Raw genomic sequence first — 26,024 nt, forward strand, 5'->3', positions numbered from 1 at the left:
CTTCCTGTACCAGCTCAGCAACAGCAGTCTTGGCCAACTGGCTGACAAGGAACAGCAGGGGCACTGGCAGAGTGGCAGTGGTTGTCTTCACCCAAACCACTGTCTGAGATTCTATTGCAGAGCTCATTCATTGGGTGGCTTCTGCCTGTTGTGCAATAGAAGCCGAGACATCGATCATCAGATGTTACATCATGTCTGCTGACGCAAGTGTTGTCTTGGAGTTGGCCACCACTTCCATGCTGGAAAGAATGGGATCCAAGGTTTGTACGAAGCCCTGTGTCAATTTGGAACTGGATTCCTCCACATTCTTGACCGTGAAAACAGGCTGACTGCGAGGCCTGCCAATGCACCAAGCATTCTGCATGCCCCATTGGCCTTTTCCTCCATACTGCCCCATTGAAGTCCTTGTGTGAGTCCTCTGCAGCAGAACTGATCTGCAACCTCACTGGTGAGATAGCACACATGCTAATCCTTTGTCCTGTAACAGCCCAGTGACTCACTGCTTAGAGATTCTGCTCTATGTTACATGCTGTGCCAGTATCTGAGCTGATGGTCGGGCATGTCAGGCCAAATGAGAGCGCTGAAATCTGTTCTTCCAGGTGGCAGGTGTGGAGTAATTGAAAGCATAAAGGCGTGGGGCTGTGGGTGGCTGGAAAGCAAGAGGGGCATGGTTACACCATCTGCAGTTTGTTCATCGTAGCAAATTGAGGGATGTAGGTGAATGGGATTTCAGAAGGTGCATAAGGCAGGAGCATCTTGGGTGGCTTCAGTGACAGCTGAATCAATAATGCTGAGTACTGTCTCTTGCAAGGGTGCTGAGGAAATTTTGCCCCAGTGCCTGTTTGCTGCTTCCTTCTGTTATGTGCCACCTTGTCCTGAAAGAGAGAGGAATGAGTGTTAGTCAGTGGGTTGCATTGTGTTTGGGTGAAGTGCCTGTCATAGCTGAATACCTGGAAGTATGTAGAAGTTGTGAGCAGAAACTGCAAAGCAATCCAGAAGTTCTCATGCTGGCCGAGCACAAGTTGGCCTCTTTAAGTCACCGCATATGCACAGCTGTGCTAAAAAGTTCAAACGTCCTGTGCACTTAAATGACTCAGCCACATAGAGATGTAAGTATGAGGCTTGCAGCAGCTGTATGAATGTGCGAGAATGAAGTGGAGCGTATGAATGTTGTGTACAAAGTGCTATTTCTAGAGTTTGTTGATGGGGCTGTGGTGCATTGAGCATTGTGTGAGGTTGGTGCTGCAGTTGGTAGGAGATGGCATTTGAAGATGCATTCAGTGACTTTCACCACTCATCTGAAGTTTTTGTGGCACTGCAGCCAAGTCCTCGGCACCGGACTCCTGGCACTCGCCTCTGTGGCTCTATGCTCAACTGCCTCACCAGCGTATGTCTGAAAAACTTCCTGCACGCTGGAATGATGACCCCTCTCTTCTCTTTTCCACCTAAAGCACTAAGGCCTCCAATGCAGTATCTCCCTCTCCCTGGATTACTACCCAATAGCTCCAATTCCTTCCTGCTCAGGAACTTTGTCCCAGACAATTCCTGCACCTGCTGCAGCTAGAATTCAGATTCCCTTTAAGAAGTGCAGGCTGGTTTTAAGTAGTACAGGATTTGCTTGAGCCCCCTGTTGAGTGTGTCAGTAGCACACACAGCTCTGGGCGGCATACCACAATCATGAAAATGAGTAAACAGCATGATGTTTATCAATGCCAACGGATGTGGGATAATTGAACTTTATGATCCCCATGCCAACTAGTGCGCCTTATTGAATTTCTAGCCCTTTCTTGTTTAAGGGAACTAGATTCTGCACTGAGGAACTGTGTGATGCTGTGAGTTAACGCACGGAGGAACTGGGTGATGCAGTGGGTTACACAGACTGAGAGACTGGGGCGGTGCGGTGAGTTAACACATGGTGGGATTGGGTGATGGGGTGGGTTAATACACTAAGGAACTGGGCAGGGCAGTGAGTTAACACATGGAGGGATTGGGTGATTCTGTGATTTAACAGGCTGAGGGACTGGGCAGTGTGGTAGGTTAACGCCCAGGAATTAGGCGGTGCGGTAGGTTAACAGAAAGGGATTGAGTAGTGCAGTGGCCTAATGCACTGACGGATTGAGCGGTGCAGTGGGTTAACACATTGAGGGACTAGGTGGTGCAGTGGGCCTACTCTTCTCTCTTGGAGGTGTCAAGTCACCATTTATGATGAAATGCAAATTTTATTGTACAGAATATAGTTCAACAGTATAAATAAATGTATATAGTGTGTGTACATTATATATGGAATTGATTGAGTTAGATAGAGTGAAAAAACAGAAACTCAAATAGAAAGAACTTATCCAGAGATGAACCAGGTATATATTGTGCCCTGTTGGAGCACCTCTCTTATTGATTAGTTTATTATTTTTGTGTTGAAAATGTGTGTTAAAAATTGTGTTACATTCACTGAATCTTCACACAATTCTCAATGTAGTAACGAAACGGGGTGAATATCTACATGACCTTTACTGTACTTGAAAGGAAATTCATTATGTGGAGCACTTTAAAGTCTTTCCATGAAGGTGAAAGGTGCTGTATAATTGTAATCATTTGTTTTACATCTGTCGATGTGCTGGGATCTTCAGAAATGCTGACACTTGTGATTTTGTTAATAGACAGTTTTCTGAAATGGAAAATGATTGCTCACTTGCTTATATGCTCTTATCTTATCTTGTATTCCTCCCTTATCCCAGTGAAACTTGCTTGTTAAATCATAGTGCAAAATCAATAACCAAAGAGCATCAGCAAGACTCTATTTTCCAGCTCTGTTACCATGATTTATATGTTTTAAAATTGCTGCCTGGGGATAGCTATTTTGTATGTTGCCCTCCCTTTATAAACTGCTAAATGGGAGGTATTCCTCATTTATGATGTCAAACCAGGTGAAGTTACACACAATGTCTGCCTCTGGCAGTTCAAAAGCATAAAACAATTAACACAGATGACTTAAGACTGAGTGATAAAAATGCAGATGTTTCCCTTCATCATAACTCAGTGGCATTATCGGCAGACGAGCCTTTGTCTCAATGAGGCAGCTATTGCTTTGAGAGGATATCTCTTTGTAATCCACTGGTTTTTAATATGTGTATTGATCAGGCTGCTCTTTTGAGATCAGTGTCTGATCTGAGGTGCAGTGCACTGTGCCACCTCTTACCTCAATAAAGTGCATGCTTTCAATTTCATTTTCTCAGTTTGCTTGTGTCCAATGTATCATCAGCAGCCTGACTGACTTTGGCCTAAGGCTCACAAAAGGGAAAAAAAAAACTTGAAAATAACTGATACTGTCCGAACTAGAGTTCCATTTTAAGTTATTCAAGACCAGTTTTGAGGCCTGTGATAGCTCAGCATCATCCTCTAGTCTTGCTTTGTTCGTTATCTTCCACCTATTCCTCAGCATTATATTGGCTGCAGTATCCAGTACAAAGGAATGGCTGGGGGCTTCAATGTACCCAAACCCTTGGACAAACCTAGCTGATTTAACACACTGAGGGACTGGCTGATGCAGTAGGTTGAATGGCCTAGAAACAGGAGCAGGAGTAGGCAATCCAGCCCTTTGCCCCTGTTCCGCCATTCAATACAACCATGGCTAACTGTCCACTTCAATGCCTTTTTCCCACACTATCCCCATATCCTTTAATGTCACTGGTATTTAAAAATCTGTCAGTCTCTAAACATACTCAATGACTGAGCTTCCACAGCCCTCTCGGGTAGAAAATTCCAAAGATTCAGAACCCCCAGAGTAAAAAAATTTCTCCTCATCTCAGTCCTAAGTGGCTTCCCCTTACTTTACAATTGTGTCCTCTGGTTCTACACTTCCCAACCAGGAGAAACATTCTACCTGCATCTACCCTGTCTATCCCTTGAAGTATTTTGTAGGTTTCAATGAGATCACCTCTCATTCTTCAAAACTCTAAGCAGGACAGTCCTGCTATCCCAGGAAAAAGTTTGGTGAACCTTTGGGGCATTCCTTCTACGGCAATAGTATCCTTCCTAAGGCAAGGGGACCAAAACTGCACACAGTGCTCCAGGTGCGGTCTAACCAAGGTTATATACAATTGAAGCAAGACTTTGCTATTCCTGTACTCAAATCCCCTTGTGATAAAGGCTAACATACCATTAGCCTTCCTAATTGCTTGCTGCACCTGCATGTTTCAGTGACTTACTGATGAGGACACCCATGTCCCTTTGTACATCTACACTTTCTAATCTTTAGCCATTTAAGAAATACCCTGTACATTTGTTAGTGGATAACCTAACATTTTTCAATGTTATATTCCATCTGCTATGTCCTTGCCCACTCACTAAGTCTGTCCAAATCCTCTTGAAACTGCTTTGCTTCTTCCTCAACACACATTCCCACCTAGCTTTGTGTCATCTGAGAACTTGGAAATATTACATTTGGTCCCCACATCCAAATCATTGATATAAATTGTGAATAGCTGGGGCCCAAGTACTAATCCTTGCAGTACCCCACTAGTTACAGCCTGCCAAAGTGAGAATTACCCGTTTATTCCTACTCTATTTTCTGCCTGTTAACCAATCCTTAATCCACGCCAGTATATTACCTCCTAACCCATGTGCTTTAATTTTGCTGACTTGACTTTATCAAAAGCCTTCTGAAAACCTAAGTACACTACATCCACTGACTCCCCTTTATCAATTCTGTTAGTAACATCCTCAAAGAACTCCAACAGTTATGTCAAACATGATTTCCCATTCATAAATCCACATTGACTATGCCCAGTCAGATCATTATTATCCAAGTGTCCTTTTATCACACCCTTTAGGATAGATTCTAGTACTTCCCCTGCTACTGATGTAAGGCTAACAGGTCTGTAGTTTCCCACTTTCTCTCTCCCTCCCTTCTTAAATAGTGTGGTGACATTTGTTACCTTCTCATCTGTAGGAATTGTTCCAGAATCTATAGAATTTTGGAAGAATCTATAGAATTTTGGAAGAGGATCACCAATGCAACCTCTATATCCATAACTACCTCTTTCAACACACTAGGATGTAGAATATCATGTCCCGGGGACTTATCAACATTCAGTCCCATTAACTTCTCCGATAACACCCTTTTTGCTGATACTAATTTCCTTCAATTTCTCATTCTCTCTAGTCCCTTAGATCGCTAATTCTGGGACATTTCTTGTATCTTCCTCAGTGAAGACAAACACAAAGTAATCATTTAGCTTCTCTGCCATTTCTTTATTTATTCCCCATTGTAAATTCTCCTGACTCTGCCTGTAATGGACCCACATTTGTCTTAGCCAAACACTTCCTTTTAACATACTTGCAGAAGCTTTTACTGGGCACTTTTTTGTTTTTTGCTAGTTTACATTCATATTCTATTCTCCCTTTATCAGTTTTTTGGACCTCATTTACTGTATTCTAAAATCCTCCCAATTCTCATGTTTGCTACTATTTCTGATAACTTTATAGGCCTTTTCCTCCTTTGTTAGCCATGGTTGACTGACTTTTCTTTTGGGGATTTTGTGTCTTGAAGGAATATATAATTGCTGTAAACTGTAATAATTCTTTAAAGACTATGCATTGCCTCTGTACTGTCATACCTTTTAATGTATTTTCCCAATCCATCTCAGCCAATTTGCACCTCATACCTTCATAATTTCCTTTGTTCAAATTAAACATCCTGGCTTCAGATTGAACTACCTAACTTTCAAACATAATGTAAAATTCTATCATATTATGGTCACCCATCCCTAAAGGTTCTTTTACAACAAGATTATTAATTAGCCCTTTCTCGTTACATATTCCCGCCTACTCATGCTTAGGGTTACCAACCCTCCAGGATCGGTTTGGAGTCTCCAGGAATTGAAGATCAATCTCCAGGACACTGCCGTGTGCAAGCCTGGAGATAAATCATTGGGACATTTAAAAAAGTTTTTTCTTGTCACTTTCTTTGAACATTTCCCCTTTACTGATATAAATATATTGAAAATGGGATTAAAAAAAGCTGTCTGGCTAACAGTCAAGCATCAACCAATTGGGTAATGATTTTTTTTGCTTTCCAGTTGGTGTAGGAAGACCATATGCCACAAGGTTGGACATGTTGGCTGACTAATGGCTGGAGTGTGGCAGATCATCATGTGATGAAACCTCCAAGATTACATTTAATCACAGTTGGCAACCCTACTCCGGCTTCTACTGGGGATGTGGAGTTACCATCTGTAATGAAATGCAAATGTTATTGAATAAACTAACCGTCAACAGTACGTATAAATGCATATAGTGTGTGTACGTTATATATGGAACATATCCAGTTAGAGTGGAAAGGCAGAAACTCAAATAGGAAGAATGAAATTATATTTTGGGGATGCTGCCAACCACAACAGGACTGCCAACCACAACAGGAATGAGCCAGCTATAGACCAGTTCACCCTTTTGGAGCCAGAAATTGTCCCAGTGGGTTAAGATAGCTAATGTAATCTGCTACTCAAGAAAGGAGGAAGAGAGAAAACAAGGAACTCCAGGCTAGTTATCCTGACATCAGTTGTCAGGAAAATGCTGGAGCTTATTATCAAGGAAGTGGTAACAGGGCACTTAGAATATCATAATATGATTAGGCAGAGTCAATCTGCTTTTATGAAAGGGAAATCATGTTTGAAAAATCCATTAGAATTTTTTTGAGGATGTTACTAGCAGGGTAGTTATTTTCTGATTTTCAAAAGGCATTCAATAAGGTGCCACACAAAAGGTTGTGGCTTAAGATAAGGGCTCATGGGGTTGGGAGTATTAGCATGGATAGAGGATTAGTTAAAGGACAGAAAACTAACAGTAGGGATAAATGGGTCATTTTTGGGTTGGCAGACTGTTGCTACAGGGGTGTCATACATCTCAGTGCTGAGGCCTCAGCTATTTATAATGTGCACTAATGACTTAGTTGGGGTTTGTTGGGGGGTGGGGGGGTGGGAGAGGGGAATGGGGTGGAAGCACTATGTATCCAAGTTTGCTGACAATACAAAATTAGGTGGGAAATTAAGCTGTGAGAGGGACTCAATGAGCTGAATTTTGTTGGGTGTGTCACAAACCTGACGTTAGACTGATTTCTGGGTCCCAATCCCACTCAAAGAAGCATTGCACATTCCGGCAAAATTTTACAGGAAGCAGCCAATTAGGAACAGCAGGCATGTTCAGGAGATGGATTGGATCACAGCCCCATTTCTAGAGTGGTCAACAGCTCTCGCTATCATGGTGAGTACGATGCTGAGAGCCAAGCAACAGGAGCAGCACAGACACGATGGAGGCACCATGATTGTCAGGAGGGCAGTTCCCACTGCATCAGTCACAAGACTACTGGAGATATTAGTCTCCAGGAACTCCTCACTTAGTGGCATGTATTTGACATGCAAATATATCAGCTTTTCCATTTTCTGCTGATAAACATTCAATATCCTTGAAGTCTCATTGAGAGCTGCCTCCTCTGAGTTTCCCAGCTGTCAACACAGCAGGGATCTCGTGCAATACTAGTAAAATTGCCTTGTGGTGAGAAAGTTGCTGATAATTGCCAGATTGCCAGCATTGGTTTCAGCCCGCTCTTAGGGAAAGCAGCAGGAAGCAGGAACACAGGCAAATTAGCTGGACATTTTTCTTCAAAGTTTCTCAGCTCACCATGTCCGTCCCCAAACCTGCACCCAAGAACCTGGGAAAATTTTCCCCCAATGAGCCTGCAAAGAGATTTAAATAGCTTGAGTGGGCACAAAGGTGCCATATGGAGTGCAATGTGGCGAAATGAGAGGTTATACATTTTGATAGGAAGAACAGCAAAACCACCTCCAGGTTCACCTTCAAGATTTACACTCCCCTAACTTGGACATTTGTTGTTGTTCCTTCATTGTTAATGGGTCACTATGGGGAGCACCTTCACCACATGGACTGCAGTGGTTCAAAAAGGCAGCCCACCATCACCTTCTCAAGGACAATTAGGGATGGCCGATAATCGGTGGCCTTGCCAGCAATGCCCACAACCCAAGAACAAGTTTGAAAGTGTTCTTATGCAGCATATAAATATTTATCAGTGCTCTTGATAGGCTGGAATTAACCATCACCCAATGAAACACAATTGACGGCATATTTGCACCAGCAAATTAATTACTCAGCTGTTACTTTAATTTGTTAAGGCTGTTTTAAATATATATAAAGGGACCTAAGTCTGGAAATATTCACTGAGAAATACAGTCACTCCCAATATTTTGTAGAGAGGGTGTTGGAGGGCAGAATGGAAATGCCAGATGTGGGACATTTTCACACAAAACCCTGCGTGGCTAGCATCTTATGTCAGGCCTACGTGGTCCAGGCCTCCTCACCCACAGCTGAAGGCAAGGATGCAATAAACAGCTGTCCCTGTTTTACAGGCCTCTGATTCTTGTTGCGGTTCCGCTAATAAGATTTTTACAAAGGCAAATGAGATGGATTATTTGTTCATTGAACTATGCAGCTCTGCTGATTTTCAGAATGGATTCCTTTTTAAGTTTTAAGATAAAATGAGGGATTTATGTTCAGAAAGGTATCAATTGCCAAGCTTATTCTCTCTGGTATGAACCACATAACTACAATGTGCTTTCAGATTATAGGAGTGCACTTGGAGGCAAACACATGGGGCAAAATTTTATGTCCTGCGGGCGGGCGCACGTTTGACCTGACCGGGTGTAAAATTGCGCGAGATGATGTCGGGTGTGCATCCTGATGTCATCACGCACTCGTGATATTTCGCTTGGCAAGCACGGGCAAAAGGAAGAAGAGCGCCCGGCGAAAATTAAGCGGGCCATTAAGCTCATTAACGGCCCAATTGAAGCGATTTTTCGTGGCCTGTCCAACTTTACAGTTGGCAGGCGGGCTTTACATTTTTGATGAAACCTCATCCAAGGGCAGGATGAAATCTCGGATTTAAAATAAAAAGAATTGTACGGGGGACTGTTTTCTTTACGAGGTATGCTTTCAGGTGCTTAATTGTGCTGCGTGGTCATTTTTTGCAGCAGTTTTGCGCTTTCTTTTATTATTTGGAGGTCTGCAGCTCCCTGAGGCAGCTGTCTGCCTTCAGGGAGCTCAGTGGAAGCGCTCACCAGCTCCTGCAGTGATATTGGCACCCGCCCTCACCGGCAGTGCTGAACCGTTCTCTGGGCATGTTTCACGCAGACTAGCTGTTAATTGTTCGGGGGCTGATCACAGTTGGGGAACGGTTTCCCTTCTCTCCCGGGTCGGCCGACCGTGTGCGCCTGATGAGCGCCAGGTTTGAGCCATGGTTCTCCTCCCGAGAGACCTGTTGGCCATCACAGACTTGCAAAGAGTCTGGGTGCAGTTGATCTGCAGACAGGTTTAAGACCTTTGACTGCAGCTGTAATAGGAGGGGTGATGTTTTGACTTCCTGCTGCTTAGTCTTGCATGTTACACACATTGGAAATTTGGGCGTGTGCTGCACATTAATTTCTAATGTTAAATTTAATGGTCATGAAAAGCATGCCCAGCCCTTGGCTGAATTTCCAAAAGGTCAACCAAGACTTCTGATTATAGTGCAGATTTGAATGATCATTGTGTGTGGTACATTTGCACTCTTACAACCCTGCCAACATTCAGGTATGTGAATCTGGCATGGGAGTTCAGCAGGTCAACAGAGACATATCTGGTGACTGGTATTAATGCAGGGGAGAATATAAAAATAACATTAAAGTGCCTCTCGATGACCGCAGGTACTTCAAGTAAACCAGAGAACATGCAATGTTCACTCTATTCCAATATCCACCTCACTTACGAGCCCCCAAATTATATTGAATTTACATAGGAACAAGCAAATTAGCCCAACTGGTCTATGCTGACATTTATGCTCTGCATGAAACTTCTCCCACCATATTTCATTCAACCTTGTCTGAGTAGCCTCTATCACTTGTTCACTCATGTACTTATCTAGCTTCCCCTTAAATGCATCTATGCTATTTACTTCAACTACTCCATGTGGCAGCAAGTTCCACATTCTCTCCACTCTCTGGGTAAAGAACTTTCTCCTGAATTCCCTGTTGAATTTATTAGGGAGAGCTCTATGCTTGAGTTCAGGTTGCGGTCGTGTCTGATTCACGGTGCAATGAATTTTGCAGCAGTTGACTAAACAGAGCAAAAGGGAAGCTAAGCTGATGGCTACTAGCAGCCTCTTTACATAGGAGGACAGGTGACACTGCCTGTGTCAACATTTACCTTACTTAGACGAGCACTGCTCTCAGCACTCATCCCACCTGCTGATGATCGATCCACTCATCTTGCCAGTGATTTTTGATTTTTTAAACTAGGATCTCAGTTGTATTTTGCAAGGGATCTGATATTTAAGTGCATTTAGCTTCCTCTATTAGTGCCTTTTACTGTTGAGAACATCAAGTACATTGTTAATTAAAAATTCTCTGCTTATCCTGCATGAAAGTTTTGCAACCGGAGTAAGGGGAAGGAATTTGGGGTGAAATTAAAAACAGAGTTGTGGCAACATTCAGTGTGTCAGGCAGAATCTGTGGAGAGAGGTACAGTTAACATTTCAGAGCAATGAGCTTTCATTAGAACCTGATTTTGGTCGTCACCACCCTTTCTGGCCGTGATGCAAAATTAATGCACACAAAACCAACTGCCACCAGCCACAGCCCCACAACCACGCCCCCACCCCTCCCCAACTCCAGCCCGACCCCCTCGCCAGCCCAGCACTAGCACTGAGTTGTAAATGTCTGAGGTAGGTCTGGCAGAATGATATTCCATGCCAAATATCCTGTCAGCTCTGCCTGTCCTGTGGTCAAGTTTAACGCTCTCCTATTAAGTGCAAATGAGGCCCACATTGATGTTTTTCAATGACAATTCATTTCAAAAGCAGTGGTTAGGTAATCAGCAGCAGAGCACTTTTGCACTCCACTCACAACGGTCCAATTCTCCAACAGAGACAATGGAAAAATTGACTTTGAAATTTGGAGCATTTTGATCACTATGTCCCTTCAATTCCTCACACCAATTGCATTGCAGAATGTGTTGCCAGTCCTGGTAAGCTGCTTCATTTATAAAGTGGTATTTGCTGACAGATGCATTGTAAAATAATGCCAGTAACCCATTAGTTTGCATTTGCATCAGTAATCTTGACTGGGACTCGGCAATATTCCAAGAATGATTGGAGCTTGTGCAGGTCAGAAAAGAGTGATGCAAAGTTCATCTAATTAATTAGTTAAAGCAGCTCAACATGGTATATTTAAACATGAGAGCTGACTCCATAAGCAAACATCAGCTCAACTGAGCCCAGGTAAGGGGGTACTTGATTAGGCAGCAACCAATTTACAGAGTCACAGAGACATCAGAGTTCTGGGGAAATTGCCCCTGTACGCTAAGAACTAGATTCCAGAAAAACACATAAGAATATGCCAATAGATATGAAGCTCATCCAGCTCTGCAACCTTCTGAGATCTCTGCACTCAGAATCAGGCTTCTTGTGCATCCCCACTTTTCATCATTCTACCATTGACAGCCATGCCTTTGGTGGCCTAAGCTCTGAAATTTCCTTCCTAAAGCTCTGCCTCTCTCACTCCCCTCCTTTAAGTCACTCCCTAAATCCTATCTCTGTGTCCAAACCTTTGGTCATTTGTCTCAAATATCCCCCGATGTAGCTCATTGTCAAATTTTGTCTGATAACATTCCTGTGGAGCACAGTGGGATGTTTTTAACTATGTTAAAGCCACCACATCATTGAGAATTGTTGATGGTGGAGACAGAGGGGTAGAAAAAGATAAATAAAAACAAAGTACCAAAAGAAAACTTTTAATGTTGGTATTGCAGAGACAGTTTTAAATCTGGAATTAATAAACTTTCATTTCAGTGTACAGACAGCTTGTTGTGGACTTTCAGGGATCTCAGCTCTTGTGCGCCCTGATGGAATTGGAGGCAGAATGGGCTTGATGTTCGACCCAAGTCGAGGAGATGGAGGCAGCACATTATGGACTGAAGGAAGCCTGGATGTAAGCTCTGTTTCTTTGTAGGGCTCTGGCCTTGCTTCCTCTAGAGCATGTAAAGAAGCCTGATCACCTGCGTTACCAGAAAACAAATGTTTCAACATAATTTAACAACCAGCTGTCTTTTTTAGAAAAAAAAAACAAGTAGTGTTTTGGTGAACTGCTTAAAAATTCTCACCACTCCCTCTTCTGCTGCCCCTCCCCTGCCCAATCGCACACATTTGGATTTCTATTCTCTAATACAGAATGCAGTCGGCCTTTCGTTTACTTTCTGGAGAGCTGCACTTTGCAATGTATTGTAATTATTTGTATACTGAAATGTTTATAATTGTGCAATCCTTATCTTATTTTACACTTTATTTTTTATTTTATTGACTGTCTATAACTATGTTATGAATTATCATTACTTGTTTTATTTGTATCATCATCACAATTTGGCACATGCTACCATTAGGGTTTTTCAATAAACCAATTATCTAACTATTTACTTTTGACATTGAAGTTGATTCAGAACATTGGTGCAGCAATGGATTAAGACCTCAGAGATTTGGTGCAGAACTCAGCCCTTCTGGATGGACTCACAACTTCTGTATGGAGAGGAAGATCATCTACACAAAAAATCCTATTGTTCCTCCCTGTCACCACTCAGGATATTCCATTGTTCCTTAAATGGTGCCAAGGCTTTCAGCTACCCAGAGGTCCACCACTCCATCTGTTGATCATCAGTTGGGGTTGATTTTCACTTGGCCAAAATAGCACTAACAAAGTGCAGAAGAGATTTATCAGGATGGTACCAGGGTAAGGAATTCCAGTTATGTAGAGAGACTGGAGAAGATGTGGTTGTTCTCCTCAGAGCAGAGAAGGTTAGGGGGATATTTGATAGAGGTTTTCAAAATAATGAATGGCTTTGATAAGAATAAATAAGGAGAAATTGTTTCCAGTAACAAAGAAGCAGATTCAATAGTAATTTTCAAAAGGGAATCATGTAAATACTTGAAGGAAAGTAAAATGTACAGAGCTATAGGGAAAGAATGGGGGAATGGGACTAATTCTATAGCTCTTTCAAAGAGTTGGCACAGGCACAATGGGCCAAATGCCCTCCTTCTTTGCTATATTATTCCATGATTCAATAGCAATAGTCTCAACACGGAGTCAAGTAACTTACTGTCCCACTAACACCAAAACTCCAGCTGCCATCATGTATAAAGGAGCCTGCCACTTGATGGCTGAAGCACCAGCCATTTCTTGCAATAAGTCCTTTTGATAAGAAAATTGGAATCCTATGACGTACAAAGGACCTCGATTACCTTTTTAGGATGGAACTGAAAATATGAAATGTAAAATAGAGGAAGAACCTCTAAAGGAGGTGTAAGAACAGAAGGACATCGCTGTATACGTACATAGGTCATTGAAGATGGCAGGGCATGTTGAGAGAGCAATTAATAAAGCATATAGCCATCTTAGGTTTTATTAATAGGGACATTGAGTACAAGAGTAAGGAGGTCATGTTGAACTTGTATAAGACAGCAGTTAGACCTCATCCGGAGTGCTGTGTCCAGTTCTGGGTGCCATACTTGTGGAAGGATGTGAAGGCACTGGAGAGAGTACAGAGGAGATTCTCAGGAATGATTCCTGGGATGAAGAACTAGCTATGAGGATAGTTTTGGGAGGTTGGGACTGTTTTCCTTAGAGAAAAAAAGGCTGAGAGGAGACTTGATAGAGGTATTCAAGATCCTGAGGGGTATGGACAGGGTAAATAATGAGAAATTGTTCCCACTCAAGAGAACATCAAGAACTAGAGGACACAGATTCAAAATAATTGGCAAAAGGAGTAAATGTGATGTGAGGAAAGATTTTTTCACTCAGAGGGTGGTTGAAGTATGGAACAAAGGGTAATGGAGGCAGGTTCAATCGAGATATTCAAAAGGGAATTGGATTGCTACCTGAAAAGGGAGAATGTGCAAGGTTAGGGGATAAGGGACGGGAGTGGGACTAGGTGGAATGCTCTTTCAGAGAGCCAGTGCAGACTCGATAGGCTGAATGGCTTCCTTCTGCACTGTAAAGATACTGTGATACTATGAGAGTTAGACCAGCCGATGACAACAGGGGAAATAGTAGAATGCCTGAAAGCACAGTTCAGTTGTTATGGCATTTCAGACATTGTGATGAGTGACAATGACCCTCAATTTACAAAGCTTTGGTAAATTCAGCACTATATATCATCTTTGCACTATCCCTAGTCAAATGGAAAGGCTGAGACGGCAGTGAAATTTATCAAAAAAATCATCAGGAAATTAAGCGAATCTAGCATGGATGTATACAAGGCAATCCTATTGTGGAGAAACACCAGATGAAGGCATGGAAAATAGTTCAGTCCAAAGACTAATGCCATGTTGCACGCAAACTACTCTTCCAATTGCAAAAAAAGCTACTGAAACCAGAAGTAGTAACAGACGTGAGTGAAAAAATTCAAGGTGAAATGGCAGAAAGCCAAATTGCATTTTGACAAGATGGTTAAACCATTGCCAGAGTTGAGCATTGGAGAGCCAGCCAGGGTGCAAACTTTCAATGCTCTTAACAGGAGTCAGCCCACATGGCAACTTGGGATATGCACAGATGAGTTGTCACCTCAATTGTATATGGTGGAAGTTAACAACCAAGTATACCGGAGCAACTGCAAGCACATACGAGCAACTAGCGAAGCTGTTCCTTCACCACAATCAGCTGGTCAGGAAGATGGGATTTGATCAGCTGTACTGAGTACAGAACTACTGTCAATCCCAGAGGTCCACGTGTCCCCAGCAATTGCAATGGAACAACAGTTACTATGGCAACAAGTGCCACGGGATCGACACTCCCAGACAAGGAACATCACCCAGACGATCAGCCAATTACAACAGCAATGGTATGCATGCGTACCATTAAGAGACCTGCATGGTTTAAAGACTGTTTGTGCAATGTAGGTGCAGAGACTGAATAGTAGAACAAACAGTTGTTAATGCATGAGAACCCGTGGGTGTTCAGTAGGTAACTTGGGTAACCTGAAAGTTACACATCATGGTGCATGCAAATGTGTCTTCTGCTCGTTAGGAAAAGGGGGGTGTTTGGATTTTATGTTCATTAGGAAAAAGGAGAGGTTTGCCTTTTGTTCGTTATGAAAAGGGTAATATTTGGGTTTTGAAATGCAACAATACTACCTGTCCTATCTGGCTTGCTGTAGTTATGTGGCCTCTGACATGAGGGACTCTCTCTGCAAGCAGTCGTCTTCTAATCAGTTCAATAAAAACTTCAGACTAGGAAGACTATCATCTTTGAGCTTGAAACACTCCCTAAACCTATTCTTATGGTTTGATGTGAAGTTGCATTCTGGATCTATCTTTTGTTTACTACCTTATATACCTCCTATATAATCACCTCTGTCAGTCAACTACTTTCACAACTGAGAAGCACAAGTTTCTCCATTATTGCCTTAAACCTCAGTCCTTTGACATGGGAGTTAGACTCATGATTTTCCTCTGAACTGCCTCTGAGGTTTGAATGTTTCTGTTGTGTCTGTTCCACCTGCTAACTCTAAGGCTCCTATGTGAAATGATTTGAACTGTAAAGGAGATTCTTGACATTGTGGTTGATACACACATTTGGGATAAAGTACAGCAAGTTCTACTCTGCATCTAACAATGCTAAAGCTGACCTCACAGTAGTTGATGCTAAAGCCAGTTGCTTGAATCAGAAGTTCCATCCCCAGGAAGCAATATCCTTCAGCTTGATCAGCAAAAGAATTTTTTTTTAAAGCCAGTAGGAAAAAATAAGACTCTAAGGGAATAAGTAATTAATCTGCAGTTGCTGAAATAGTCATCTGAGTGATGTTCCTTGTCCGGAGAATGTTGTTCCTGTAGCACTTGTTACTGTGGTAACTGTTGTTGTTTCATTATGGTTGTTGGCGACACATCAACCTCTGAGACTGATGGTAGTTCTGTACTCAGTACAGCTGGTGACATCCCATCTTCCTGACCGGCTGACTGAGGTGAAGGAACAGCTTCACTAGTTGTTTGTGCCTGCGGTTGTGCCGGTATATTTGCATTTTTTCATTTAAGAAAAATTCCTTTCAGAATAAAAGTCACACGAGTGACAGAAATCAGCAGGAAAGAAACATTCAGTTCTTTAAAGATAGATTCAACAGGATGTCTGTGCCCTGGAGCAGTTTCGCATCTGGCACCATCAGCTTCCCCAGGCTTCAACCCCATAGCAAATTCCTGAAGTGACAGCCGAGCCATCAGGTATAGCCCATGTGCTAGTTCAATGGGAGGAAGGAAAAAATTAAGGGGATGGTATTCTGCATTAACTCTTGATCAGTTGTGTATAAAATCATAGAATAGTACAAGACAGAATGAGACCATTCAGCTCATCAAGTCTGTGCTGGCTCTTTCAAAGAGCAATCCAGTTAGCCTCACTCCTCGTCTTTTTCCCCATATTCATGCAACTTTTCTACTTCAAGTATTTATCCAAATTCCTTTTGAATGCCACTATTGTATCTGGTTCCACCACCCTATCAGGGAGTGCATTCTAATTCCTAAACATTCATGATCTAAAGAAGTTCTTTCTCTTCTTACCTCTAGTGAATGGCAGGGTTGGGCAGTGCTGACTGAGTGTAAGTACAAGCTGGGTCAGTCAGATTCCCCTGGGTTATAGGAAGAACGTACCAGGTTGGTAAAGCAGATGGAAAGCACCTCATTAAAGTACTGTTAAAATTGCTTGTCTGAATCTATTCCAATAGATCCTAAATTGTAGATATCAGGGTCGGGCTTATACCCTGTGAGACCCCGTGCCTAAGATAACTTAAGAGGCCTTTCAATTTTGATCAGCACATATGGGACTTTTACATCCAAATACAAAAACTTTTTTCTGTAGATGAATCAGATCTGAAACCCCAACACCACTTGAACTGAATGCCCCTAATACACTAGGGCTGTGGTGTCCTCATTCAAGTTACTATCAAGCAGCAAAATATCAGAAGAGCAATGACCAAAGTGGTATTGATAAAATGGAGACTGGTTCTGAGTGAGAGACAGCCAGGGGGGCTAGAGTTCACAGAAGAATTGTCTTTCAGACAATAAGCTATTTCTTGTATTCTTTCCAAGAGCATGAGAGAGGGTGGCAGACTAACATCAGGTGGATTGGTTTGAAGGGAGGGAGATGATTTTTTTAGCGATTTTCTGATGTGCCAGCTGTCAGCCCAACACAAAACTGATGAAGAAGTTCTTGACTGCAACAACTCCGCTCTCCTGGAGATGTTCTGAGCATAAAATGAGCCAGGAGAGATAAGTAGTAATTGTCTTACATTCTTTTATAATTTTATTTTTTGTTTAAAAAGGGGTTAATTTAAAAAAAATCTATATATTAAAAAATATGCGAAAGAAAAGTAGTTAGTTTGAAAATTCCATTCATTTCCCTTCTTCATCTCCTCAATTCCTCCCACCATGCCTTACTTAGCAGCTACCTTTACTGTAACCAACCTTCTCCTGGTTTCTTCAAGTCTGGAATACCTGGGAATTTATACTCAGGTAGTGATGCCTGAGAGTCAAATTCTGTAGAGGAGCTAGTATCTAGTTCTATAGGCTTAATCAGTTCCGAAAATACTTCAGCCGATGAAAGCGATGAATCTTGAAGAGTGGCATGGGTTACTTCAGAGCTGTTGGAGAAAGCAGTAACATGGTTAGAGGACAGGAATGACACAGAAGTAGTCAATCTTTCATCAGTATTTCTATTTTACAAGAGCAAAAAGACTAGTGAGAACCAAACATTTTTTTTTGTTGGAAACAGCCCAGATTGATGGTCTTCTTGCATGCCTACTGAACAGTCCTCGGTATCTTTGGCAGTGCATTCAATCACAAGGAGATGCAGACTCCATCATTCCTGCATCCCTTGGAAGAAATGTGCTTCCAAAAAAAGCTGTTGGGGTCAATAGTGTCAAAGAATGGATTTCAAGAAATGGGCCTTGAATGAACAAGTCAAATCCAAAATGATTACTCAGCATTCCTGGTTTCATTAGCTATATAAAAACATGAATATCTAAAATGAAATATTGGGAATACACAGTAGGCCCTTCAGTATTTGAACACAGGAAAATCTTGGTTCAACGTTTATGGTGAGATGTCAGAGGTAATTTTCCCCTTCATCAATAAGATGCAAAACTGGTGCAGCAAATTGCTTGCCTGTTATAGAACCTTCCCGAATTTCATTTTGAGCTTATTGCCCAAGCAGGAGAGGTGAAAATTACAGCGCCCCCTGCACCCCGCTCCCCTCCCTAACCGTGTGTCAAATCCAGTAGCAACTAAGGCTGTAATTCAGCACTTTTGTCTCCAGACAATAGTGACAAGCTTGTTATGTTTCTTCAGCATCTTAAATTGGAAGTAAACCATCCTAGATTCTGGTAGTGTTGTATGGTCTTCCTGTTATGCTGCATCAAATACGATGTATAAGCAAATGAATTATTCTAAACAGTTGGGTGCATTTATATCCCAGTGTAACTTCTAATTTGCTAATGGTTTTGTATTGAAGCAAAGAAAATAATTATTTAAAAAAGGACAGAAATTAACTGATGTGATTTCTAATTGGGTTTTTTAAGTGTACTGACTCATTGGGATCCATTACAAATGTTGCATCAATGCAAAGTTGTGTAAATGCAGCCTGAATCCAGTGTCAGGGCAAGATAAGACACCAGAACAAAGTGGAGTGAGACTCTATGGAGAAGCCAGTTAGTTTTGGGCCATAGCACCCAATTTCTTCTGCAAAAGATCAGTGTTGGTGTGAAGCTGAAACAACCATGTACTGATGCTAAACATCAATGTATATGTACCTTTACATACTGTTTTTGAAGTAGAGTTATGTATTTTAAATATAGAGTAGAAAAATGCAAAGTGAAGCAACACATCCCAAGGACAGCTATACTAAAAAAGGCTGAAAATGCAAAGTCAGTCAAAAGTGGGGGCAGCAATAAATTAGCCACAGAGTTTGCTTGGTTTCCATGTTGAGGGATGAATGTGAGTTATTCTGATGAGTCAGAACAGGGAACATTTCCTAGCTCTTGACTGAAGTGGCTTTTTATTTAATTTTCATATATTGAAAATTCTCACAGCAAAATACGTACAATTGAAGCAGTAGGTACAGCTATGCAACATATATATCGCATAAACAATATACAGAGATATATATGTGAAGGATGGGTCAAGGCTGGAACTTATTATTCAATGGTGTAACTTATGCACACCCTAACTGTCATAATGGTTTACACACTACCGAATTCCTATCCTCACTCTTATTGTATCACTACACGCTCCAAGTAAATATGGTTTATAAATACATCCTGAAGCTGGAGATCTTACTTAAACTTTTTTTAAAGGGTCACTGTAATCTAAGATTGATTGAAAAAGGTCTAATTCTTTTTAAAACAGGTTTACCCAGAGCAGCTCAACTTGATTGCCTAATTGCCACTTTGTCAGGGGAACCTCAATAAATTGCATACTCAAACTGATTTTTGAGGTATTTACAGGACATTACATTATAAAACAAGGATTTCTATTTTGTCCCTGTACAAGATCTTCCTTAACCCTAAGTTACAGATTGTGTCCAGTTTGTGACCTCATATGGTCAGTGATATTGAGGTTTTGAAGAGGAAGGCCACAAGATTAATTCCCAGTTTTAGGCATCTTAGTTACCAAGATAGGCTCATAGAATTGTGACTTTAGAGAAGTGTAAACTTAGGGGTGATTTGGTTATGGTTTATAAGATGATGTTGGGACTAGACCATGCTCATGTAGACAGTTTATTATAGCTATTTAGCTAAAGCAATAAATGCCAAAGTTCCATTTGCCTTCCTGCTGTACCTGCATACCAGTTTTCAGCAATTCATGCACGAGGATTGCAGTGTTAAAGAATGCAGTAGAGGGTGTGTTGCTGAGCAACAAAGTTCAGAAATCCAAAGGTTAATCAGCCAGTCCTGAATTTTCAGCTCAGCGGGCGAGCGCGAAAGTTGGGCCCGGGAGCGGCCAGCAAACAGGCCCCCGACCGCGATCGGCCACGACCGCAATTTCACACTGGCTGGCCAATTAAGGCCCGCCAAGCATGACATGTGGCTTCCCAATGGTCGGGAAGGGCCAGGCGGGGTCGGGGCGTGTCATGCGCCGGGTCCAATGGCGATCTGGCGGCCAGTTGAAAAAAGGCACAGGCAGCCCCTTGAAGGCTGTCGGTGAAGAAGCATACAGTCTGCGCTGCAGAGACGGTACTTATGACCTCGGCAGAGGCTGGAGACACAATGTGGGAGGGCAGCAGGTTGGGTGGGCACTATGTTCCACGCCCCCACCCCGGTTTTCAGAAGAGTGCCTCGCCGTGCTCCTGAATTAGGTGGCTGCCAGGAGGGACACCCTTGTACCAAGGGACAGAAGGAGGAGGCCACTACACCGGACAAAGAAAACCAGAGAGGAGGTGGCAGCCCAGGGCAGCAGCCATGCCACTGTGGCGCACATGGGTGCAGTGCCCCAAGAGGTTTAATGACCTGCTGTGCTCGGGAAGGGTGAGTACATGTTGGCATGGATCAGCATGATGAAGTGTTAAGGACTGGCTGTCCCCCCTCCGTGGAACTCAAGGGTATTAGAGTCTGAGTGTCAACTGTCAATGACTCCAGAGCTGGCCAAGGGGGAGACCCCTGGCAGCTTGGACAGAGTGCCTTGCGGCTCAAGGGCCACGAGTCAAATGTGTCCTGTGAGTTGTTCCTCAGCTGGTTGCAATGGTGCTGCAGGTAGAGGGTGGACTAATCAATGCTCCTTTGTCCTTTCAGAAGAAGACAAGCCATAGTCAATTGGAAAGTCACAGACAGGCAGAGGCCCACCCAATCTGCTGCTGTTGCTGCTGACCAGGTTTGAGTAGAATATCCTGGAGCTGGAGAGCTGTCACACTCCCCATACAACCGGTCACGGAGAGGCAGGGGTGTCAAACAAACATCATGGAGAGGCAGGGCTGTCAAACAAAGGTGAGAGTTTCGGGTTGTGCAACCATTCTAGTGTAGTCTCTTAATTGATGGGAGCCTCAAACCTGGAGTCCCCATTGATCATTGAAAGACAATGGCACTATGATGCAGATCTCCATTGTCTCACCAGGGTGCCTGGCATGTACAGTGACAGAGTGATGACTAATGACATTCGCCAGCACACACTCATTCTCAGGACCCCAAAAGGCCACCCTGATGCCAGATGCTGGGCTACATCACACCTGCATTCTGAACCAGGCACCAGTGCATATACCAACACCTCGGTGGATGTTAGATCATCAGCTACCTTGTCGGTGCACATTGGTGAGGGCACTTCACACTTGCTTGATGTGCAGGTGGAGGCAGAGTGCCCAGGGCGCTGGCAGTTGGAGGACTGCTGGTGACCAGGATGATGCTGGGTCGAAGGCAGATGATGAGCCTCTGGAGTCATCCATTAGGAGGCAAATGCTGGACGTCCAGCAGGATGTGAGGGAGGATCTGGTGGAGATCCATGCCATGGTCTCGGTTGTGGAAGAGTCCATGCGGAGCATAAGCACTGCGTGGATCCTCATTGCCAAGTGCACTGCCTCCTCCATTGAGAGAGTAGCTGCTCTCATTGGGAGGCAGCTCCAGGGACAGAATCAGGAGTTCCTGGGCTTGCGCTTGGACCTGCAAGCCCTTACACAGGCAATGACCTCAGGTAGTTAGTGCCACTGTGAGAGATGGATGAGGCATCCAGTATCCCAGCTACATGCCGTCCATCAAGGGCAAAAGGGAGGTTCAGAGTGACTTCACGTTGGCGCACAGTCTGCTTGTCATCTCTGCGGCTCCTCTCAGGGCACTTCGGATGATAGCAGCAGCTTCTTCGCCCATCTTCCAGTGACCATTGCATCTGATGAGGCTGTGATGACTGGGGAGATGCCAGACGTGGGGGTGGCCGCACCCTCCCAGGTGGGGCCAGCATAGGCTCCAGTGACCAGAGGACAACCGCCAAGGTCATCAAGGCCAATAAGACACCAGAGTCAGCAGACTGTCTCCAATGCTGCTACCAGCGAGGTGGGGTTGGGGGGGCACCAAGACACAGCACTCATAAACCTAAGTTTAAGGCACTATAAGCACAAGAGGGACAGGTCATGGGTGATCTTCTGTTGAATTATGTTTGGTTTATATGTCTACTGGTGTGGACATCAACACCAGTAATGGTCATGTCAATGCAATTTGAATGTGACAATGTTAAATTTGCTTTTGTTGTGCTGGCCTGAGTATGTTTCACCTTGTATTTTTGGTGTATGAAATGCTAGACATAAGTGGCTCTAAACTTTATTGCACAGGCACAGAATGGAGTTTGGATTCACATGACAGAGCCATTTCGGACATCCTGGATGGAGGCGGCAGCCCTGGCATGAGGTGGGAGTGGATCTTTGGCAGCCTAGCTGAAGGAACATTGGATCAAGACATCCCTGGTGTCCCTGCCGCCGTGAAGGTTACAGAGGTCTGCCTCCATGCCCTCAGCATTCTCCTCACCATGCTCCTCTTCTGATTCACTACTGGATTCATCCTCTGTGGCCTGTGTAGCTACCTCAAGATCCTCTTCCTCCAGTGGGTCTCTCCCTTGCCAGAGCCAGATCGTGGAGAGCGCAGTGTGCAACCACTATCAGTGACACCCGCTCAGGGGGGTATTGTAGTGCTCCCCCTGAACAGTCCAGGCTTCAGAAATGCATCTTCAGAAGACCTATGCTCCTCTCTGTCTCCGCCCTTGTGGAGGCATGACTCCTATTATAACGTTGCTCTGCCTCTGTTCTTGGGTGGCGGAGAGGCGTCATAAGCCGCCTTTTCAACAGATAGCCCTTGTCACCCAGAAGCCATCCATCCAGCCAAGCTGGCGCACTGAAGAGCCTCAGTACCTGGGAGTGTCTGAGGATGTAAGCGTCATGGAAGCTGCCAGGGTACCTTGCACAGACTTGCAGAATATGCGTCTTGTGCTCACAAGCTATCTGCGTGCTCATGGAGTGGAATCCCTTCCTGTTGACAAAGGCACCCAGCTGACCCGCTGCAGTCTTGATAGCCACGTGTGCAGTCGATTGCATCCTGGATACAGGGGAGCCCAGCAATTGCTGCAAACCCTCTGGCTCACTCAGCCTGACTGTACGGAAATGAATAAATGTCATGACCCACCTGAACAAAGCTTCTGTCATCAGCTTGGCGCAATTGTGGACAGCTGATTGGGACACTCCACACAGATCCCCCACTGACCCCTGGAAAGAGCTGGAGGCATGGAGGTTGAGGGCCACTGTGAACTTCAGAGCCATTGGTATGGGGTGTCCACTTACACAGTCAGAGGTGATCTCAGGCCCAATCATATGACAAATGGAGGTCACAGTCTCCCTCGAGAGGCTGAGCCTCCTTCAGCATTGCACCTCGTACATGATGAGGCAGCTGCATCGCCACCTGTAAACCCTGGCAGTAGGACAGTGGCGTCTTCTGCAGCCCTTTCCACCTTGGACTACTTGCTGGCCCTGCGCCCCTTGTGCATGCGCCTCTCCTCCCACAGGTCGCTCCCCCGGAAGCGACATAGGGACACCTGGGGTCCTCTCCTTTCTGACCCTCTCTTCCTCCTCAGAGGAGGTGCCTCCAGCAGATAGCACAATCCCCATTACCAAGCTAACAGATTACCAGGGTCTGATGCCTGGAAGGGTCCACATGGTCAAAATCCTCAAGGGTCCTTGGAGACACCAATGAGTCCTCACATACAGCCTGGAAATGCTAACAATGAAGCCCCAAATAGAGATGAAGCTGCCAAGTACCAGCAGCAAACTATCTCCAAAACTCCTCACTACTCACAATGGCAATACTGCATACCCTTTTTATCCCACCCTTGGATGAGGTTTTGCAAAATGTTGGCTGCCTGCATGCCCGCTTTGCCCGTACAATGAGCGCGAAATCGCATGGGCATTGTAAAATCTTGGTCAGTTGCCTTTTTAATGTCCTTAAGTGGCCTTTTAATTGATGGAAGGTGCAGCTCCAACTCCTGCTCATGTCCGCTGGCCGAAATATAGCGTGAGTGTGGGATGATGTTGGGATGCTCGGTCGACATCATCTCACACAATTTCGTGCCCGCACGATCAGCAGAAAATTCAGATCCTCATCTGTACTGAATTAGCTTATATCAGTCTACATTCAGCTGCAGAACCACAATTGCCATTAGCTCTCATGGTGGGAGAATCATTTCTACCTTGAGCTCTAGTGCTGAACACGTAGCATTCATAAGTAACGTTCACTCGGGGTTCAAACTGTACGTTCAAGGCATTCAAAGTCTCTGTTTCCTTTGTTCTTTGGATATATAGGGTGTATTACGGCCAGGTTGGGAGGAGTGCACGAATTATAAAACCCCACCACTCCACAGGCCGTACCATTAATTTAAATGTTTAATTTTCTTGCCAAAATGGCCAACTGTGTAACTATACTTCTAGTACCCAGCAGAAAAGAGACTCTGACCAGGATTCTTTCAAAAAACTCAGAATAATTAATTTATGTTAAAACAAAACTTCTTTTAACAAATTTCAAGTATTGGTTAACACACAATTGTAGTCGGGAAGTATAACTATCTACCTCTTCCTAAATAAGTTCACCCAGCACACACACAGACAAAGGACAAACAGAGTCTCTCTGCAGAGATGGGCTTTGGAAGATGGGTGTTACAAAATAAAGGATACAATCCGCAGGATCCCGACACTGTCAACCTGGAGTTCCCTTGTGTGTTCCTGGTGGATGTCTGGAAGCTCCCGCCAACCGGTCTCAGCTTTGCAGGTCCAAATGCAGACTAGTTACATTCAGATGAGAGTTTTTTGGCTACAGGTTGATAGCCACACACAATCTTAGGCAAGGTAAAGATAGGGAGCCAGTTAGGGTAGCTTTCCTTCCTCAGCTTGCTCCACACAAGGCTGCCTTCAAAACAAGCAGGTTCACAACTTAGATTTTTTTTCCTTCTCACCCATGTGATTTCCAGCAAGTTACCAGCCTTCCTTTGCAGTTTGTTTTTCTCCATAAATCACAGTGATTGCAGTTCAAAACAAACAACAAAATCTTCTTCAAGTACCATAAAGGTCAAATGATTTTTTGGAAGAGTCCTGCTTGCTGACAGTTCCAAGGTGAATCTATGAAACTTCTTTAAAAAGAAATCCAGATTAGCATCCAAATGTCCAGATCATGCCATGTCCTTCCATTTTGCAAAAGAAAAATTCAATCTTGAGTGATATGATTCTAACAGATAGAATACAATTTCTAACAGTCTCTTCCCAGCAGTGTTAGAAGTGTGGCTACTCTTAACAAGCTCTGACTTGTTAATTAAATCTGTTACAATCTCGTAGTTTTGCCATTGCAGGTGGCAAAACTGTCAGTTCTTCCACATATCGCCTTTCATTTCGACAGGAGCTGGGAGGAGGAAGTTTACAGCAGCCATGTGAACTCACCCAATATTTTACTTGCAGCCTTCGATTTGTGTTCACTTTTCCTTGCCCTTTTTCAGCAGTTTTTAGCAGATTTGAACATTTCTTTGTGACTTTCTGAGCTGTGGCTCCTCTGCAGCATTTTCAGGGTTTTAAAATTCTACTTTAAATCTCCACTTCTGACAGCATGTTTGAAGTTCAAAGATAGCAGTGCTTTCTCAGTGAGTGTTTGTATTGAACTGGTCTAAAATGGCAGCAAAGAGGGAGATTGCCCCATGGCAGAGGCCACATGACTACAGCAAGCTAGATAGGACATGCAGTACTGTTACATTTCAAAATACAAATAGATGGCCTACCTCCAGCTGCTTGCCCCAAGCTCTGGAACTCATTCCCTAAAACTCTCTGACTGAAATTTTCCACTGCCCCACCTCCCCCCTCTGCGGTGGGGCCAGCGAGCCATTGACATCTTCAGTCACATCAGCAGGACTGGAAGATCCCACCGGTGTGAGGGGCTGGAAAATTAAGGCCTCTGCCTCT

At 43.7% G+C, this 26,024-nt stretch overlaps 2 protein-coding genes across 2 annotated transcripts in view; one reads left to right on the forward strand and one right to left on the reverse strand.

Moving 5' to 3' along the window:
- Nucleotides 1-12,002, forward strand: part of slc35b4 (solute carrier family 35 member B4) — a 45,762-nt gene extending 33,760 nt beyond the window's left edge. Inside the window, exon 10 of the transcript XR_005944766.1 lies at nucleotides 11,888-12,002. The gene's annotated coding sequence lies outside the window, so the exon portion shown is untranslated. The remainder of the gene's footprint in view (nucleotides 1-11,887) is intronic.
- lrguk (leucine-rich repeats and guanylate kinase domain containing) overlaps nucleotides 11,867-26,024 on the reverse strand; it is a 122,802-nt gene continuing 108,644 nt past the window's right edge. Inside the window, exons 9-10 of the mRNA XM_041203136.1 lie at nucleotides 17,534-17,709; nucleotides 11,867-12,093 (exon numbers count right to left, since the gene is read on the reverse strand). Coding sequence (XP_041059070.1) covers nucleotides 11,879-12,093; nucleotides 17,534-17,709 — 391 coding nt within the window. The 3' untranslated portion in view covers nucleotides 11,867-11,878. The remainder of the gene's footprint in view (nucleotides 12,094-17,533; nucleotides 17,710-26,024) is intronic.

This window comes from Carcharodon carcharias, chromosome 13, assembly GCF_017639515.1.
Source record: "Carcharodon carcharias isolate sCarCar2 chromosome 13, sCarCar2.pri, whole genome shotgun sequence".
Lineage (NCBI taxonomy): Eukaryota > Metazoa > Chordata > Chondrichthyes > Lamniformes > Lamnidae > Carcharodon > Carcharodon carcharias.